Source organism: Limulus polyphemus, unplaced genomic scaffold (assembly GCF_000517525.1).
Source record: "Limulus polyphemus unplaced genomic scaffold, Limulus_polyphemus-2.1.2 Scaffold2625, whole genome shotgun sequence".
Taxonomy (NCBI): Eukaryota; Metazoa; Arthropoda; class Merostomata; order Xiphosura; family Limulidae; genus Limulus; species Limulus polyphemus.
In genome coordinates this window covers 164,797-169,560 of record NW_013668235.1, presented here as the reverse complement: position 1 = coordinate 169,560, position 4,764 = coordinate 164,797, and the positions used below count along the sequence as shown (strand labels likewise).

The 4,764-nt window shown below is 32.5% G+C and overlaps 1 protein-coding gene across 1 annotated transcript in view; it reads right to left on the bottom strand.

Annotated features, from left to right (window-relative positions):
* Positions 1 to 748: 748 nt before the first annotated feature.
* LOC106467473 (OTU domain-containing protein 6B-like) overlaps positions 749 to 4,764 on the bottom strand; it is an 11,772-nt gene continuing 7,756 nt past the window's right edge. The window contains exons 9-10 of the mRNA XM_013927831.2: positions 1,479 to 1,585; positions 749 to 979 (exon numbers count right to left, since the gene is read on the bottom strand). Coding sequence (XP_013783285.1) covers positions 895 to 979; positions 1,479 to 1,585 — 192 coding nt within the window. The 3' untranslated portion in view covers positions 749 to 894. The remainder of the gene's footprint in view (positions 980 to 1,478; positions 1,586 to 4,764) is intronic.

The window sequence follows — 4,764 nt, the reverse complement described above, 5'->3', positions numbered from 1 at the left end:
GGGCGAGCATGTTTGGTGTGACGGGGATTCGAACTCGCGACCCGCAGATTGCGAGTCGAGCGCCCTAACCACCTGGCCATGCTGGGCCGGGCGCATCAGTATCGATCCGATATCTCACTCAGGTCGCAGGCTTAAATGGGGAAAAACCAATACGATTTAATGTGCTATTAATTGATATTATTTGCGTTTACTTCAACAATAATTTTACTCTTATCGGGAAGGTTTGTTTGAAGTTAAGCACAAAGCTACCCAATGAGCTATCTGTGCTCTGCCCACCACGGGTATCGAAACCCTGTTTATAGCGTTGTAAGTCACTGTGCCACTGGGGGGCTATCGGGAAGGATTTAAGTACTTAAGCATAAGCAAATAAATTGAGTAGTCTGTACTTGTTAATGTCTTTACTGGCAAAATCATGGTCGTGGATAAATGAAGTTTTTATGAAACGCACAGTTGTCTTTTTTTTTTCTTCAATTCTATATTTAGTATAAAAATATTAAGGGTTACCTGTGTACAATTAAAAATTGTGCTTTCATTCAAAGGCTAGTTATTCAGAAATAAAAATGAAATGGTACAGTAAAAATTTAAACAAACACACACGATATTAGTGTTTAACCGTTAAAATAACTTTACAAAAAAAAAAAGAGAGAGAGAACAGAAACTGCACTGTTACCACTACACTCTTCAATACTTGAGTGAAAACACCAGGATGAAAGCTAAAGTCAAAACACGAAATTAGCACAACATTAAATGGCGAGTGATAACTTTAATCAGGAGTACTGTTGTAGCTGTACAACATAATGAATAAATTTAAATTTTTCGTTATGGACAAGCACGAATTCCCTGACAGGACCAGATCAGGTTTATAATAACTTGTTTTCTCATTAGGGTTAGCAATCATTCATCCTTCTCTTCTTCCACCATAGCAGCAGGAATGACAGAATTATAATGTTCTCCAAGCTGATAAACATGACGGTGGTAACTGTTGACAGCAAAAAAAATGAAATAAAAAAATCATAAAACAAATAAATTCGTTTTCCATTACAAAAACTTTTAATCTGACATTACATATTTGATCATCATCAAGGCATATACATTAGGCTTAATAAGTTCTGTTTTCAGTGATGCAAGAACTTCGTATTTTCATCTTTAATGTCAGTTACTTGTATTTATAATGTCTTTACATAACTTTAATTACAACATTATTACTAAAATTTGTTTGTTTCTTATTAAGTACAAAGCCTCACAATGGGCTATCTGTGCTGTGCCCACCATGGCTACTGAAACCAGATTTTTTAGCATTATAAGCCCATTAATTTACTGCTGACCCACCGGAAAGCATTACTAAAATAAACATTCATTAATTTTGGAAGCACACAAACAGTAACAATGTTAATTAGTACATCTTTTTGTAATTTTCACTCGTGAATTACACCTTCTTAATGGAAAGACCATAAACTCCACCAGTAAATTCTACATACCTAAGTATTAATGGAGAGCTAATGTATTCTTCTCCTATAATAATACTCGGTCCATCGGCTTGAATCACCTCGATCGGTGTTTGAAAGACATGCGAGATTATCCGAAGCTGAAATTAACAAAAATGCTTCTTTGCATTTCTCATTTTTGTTCCAAACCAAGAAGAATCTCAATGAAGAAGTTGTGATCCGGTTAAGACTAATTTTTTTGTTATTGATCATAAAATGATTAAAGTCCTACTAAATGTGTCCCCATCAACATCATTTTCTCAAGTACTTCAAGAAGTCTTTACATTTCAGCTAATAAAACTACACTCCTCATTGTGAAAATCAAGTTATTTTATTTTTACACATATTTCCTTGAAAAGTTCAGTCGGATTCAGGGGAAAAAAAAAAGAACTTATTTTCCTATATAAGTTTGTTTATTCTTTAATATATTCAGTAGAGGTAAGCCAACGAATGTGGGCTCGAGCCACGCATCTGGCTCTGGCTCAGCTTGCAAGTACTTAATCTGCTTGAGCTAGCTATGAATTGAGCTGAGATATGGTTGCAAAGACTGACGAGTGAGTCAGGCAGTGAGTGTGAGAGCATGAGTATGCTATGTTAAATCAAAGAGGAAAAAAACAGTAAAAGTATCGCTAAGCAGCCTTGTAATTAACTACAAATGAATGAGGACAAAGAAAGATTGTAAGTTTGTTTTGAATACAGTACTTAACATATTTAATTTTAGATTTATAATTTTAGTTAAAATAAAGAAAACCACTCTCTTCAGTTACTGTAGTAGTCGTCATTCCTGTATATGTTGTTGTTATTTTTTTTGGCTCATTTCGTGTTTGGGCTCTTATAACCAAGTCAGTGGCATAGCTCAGCTCAACCTTGAAACCTAGCCTACCTGTAATAATCACCTTGATTACGTGTAAAACAGTGTAAGATTAAATTTTATTCTTTGGGAAATTAATTAGAAAGAAATAATACTTGCTATTTAAGAAAGCTCTAACTTTTATTAATTTATACAATGAAAAACAACAACAACAAAAAACACCATACCACAATAAAAAACAAAATTGCTTCTCAAGCATAAAATATTTTAAAACCACTAGGTGTCCAGGCTTTTTTTTTAAAATTCCAAATTACAAGGTAACTAATTATGAAGGTTAATTAACAAGGACAAGTTTATTGCATAGCTTAACTTTTAGTCATATACTAATAGGTAATTTTTTCTAATGACTGCACTTGTAGGGGTAAAGGAATTTTTATGTGCTGTGATCAAAGGGGTTTTTATGTGCCCTGATCAAATAGATTTTTACGTGCTGTGATCAAAGGGGTTTTACATGCTGTGATCACAGTAGGGTTTATGTGCTGTAAGCAAAGTAGTTTTAACATGCCATGATCAAAGTAGTTTTAACGTGCCATGATCAAAGTAGTTTTTACGTGCCATGATCAAAGTAGTTTTTACGTGCCGTGATCACAGTAGTTTTTACGTGCCGTGATCAAAGTAGTTTTTACGTGCCATGATCAAAGTAGTTTTAACGTGCCATGATCAAAGTAGTTTTAACGTGCCGTGATCAAAGTAGTTTTAACATGCCGTGATCAAAGTAGTTTTTACGTGCCATGATCACAGGAGTTTTTACATGCCGTGATCAAAGTAGTTTTTACATACCATTATCCAAGTAGTTTTTACATGCCGTGATCATGACTCAATTGTAAAATCTCTTCTAGTTCTATTCCTGTTTATAACTTGAGTTCGTGTGATGAGAAAATATGGGAATAAAATGTTTTAAGGACAAAGAAAGACTGTTAAAGGTAGAAAGAGCTAGTTGGTTGTCGTGCACATTGGATGTTTTTTCTTCTTTCTCTAATCAGTGATAAGAACATTAATTGTTTAGTGGAATAATTGAGTCGGGTTGACATTAGTGCCACCCATGATTTTTTAAAGTTGGACTTGTCCCAGTATTTGTTTCTTGTGATTTTCATCATTAATTATTCATTAGATAAAAATAAACTACCGATTAACTTTACTTCAATAAATAAAATACAGAGGGAGCACTGAATAAAGAAAATAACACTAGTGTACATTTATATCTAAACTAAACCTTTTACTTGTTGAGGGATTGCTTCAAATGTTATCTATTTGAAACTTCTCTAGGCCAGACACTTTTTTTCTATGTCTACACCAATGCAGATAACTTCAGGCAAAGTACAGAGTTTACAATGTGGAGGAAATAAAGTATCTCAAAATTATTTTAAAACACCTATATGTGTAAAACTTTACTAACATATTACCCCATATGTTATTGAAGCTAAACATTTTAAATAACGTTAAAAAGGCAAAACAAAAACTGTGAGCAGACTATCATAACAAAAAAAAACAAGTTTGACAAAATTTGCCAGAAATGGTTTCTCTTACAATATACATAACCAAGTTGATCTCAGCTAAAACCGATTGACCAATTAATGCACCACAGATAAAGTACATAAAATGGTATAGGAAAAAAAATAAATTCGTATTTTATGCTACGATATAAAAAAAAGTTTTTGCCAACATACTAAGTATATGTATAATAATAGTTAAATCTAAGTCTTTTCCATCATTATCAATAAACTGGAACTTTTTATTTAACTTTATATTTTAACAAAAGAATCATACAAACATGCAAACGTTAGGTCTGTGCATGAAATGAGTGACAAAAAGCTTTAAAACTTTATTGTTTAGCATTTCACTTTAGCAGCTATTGGGTAAAATTAGTTTTTAAAAATACAAATCTGTAAAAAACTTGTTCTTTGGCTAAAATCTAGAAATATGTACTGCATCAAAAGCAATCATAAAATGTTTCGTTTTTTTTTTAAAGCAATGGTAATAGTTTGGCAAGATAGTTAACTGTGATCAACCAAGAAAACAAATAAATAGTCTTAAACTGCTTTCTACGACTAACAATTAGTCATAGTTAGAGGATGAAAGTAAAATATACAAACGATATTTAACTAATATTGTTTTTTTAAAAAACTAAACAATAAGTAAATATTTGGTATTTTGTGGAAATTGACCTTTAAGTTTCAAAAATAATATAAATTATAGAGGTGGTTTAGTTACACGTTGCTGGCAAAGTATAAATCAAACTCGGATATCCCAATAGACGAATTAGGCTTACCATTTGGAACTCTGACGAGCAAATATTAAAAACATTCACCAAAGACACTTTTAGTATTATGCCCAATGAACTAACAGCAGGAAGATTTAATGAACTAAATGAAGTTCAATAGCCCCCCCCCCCCAAAAAAAAAGAAAAGA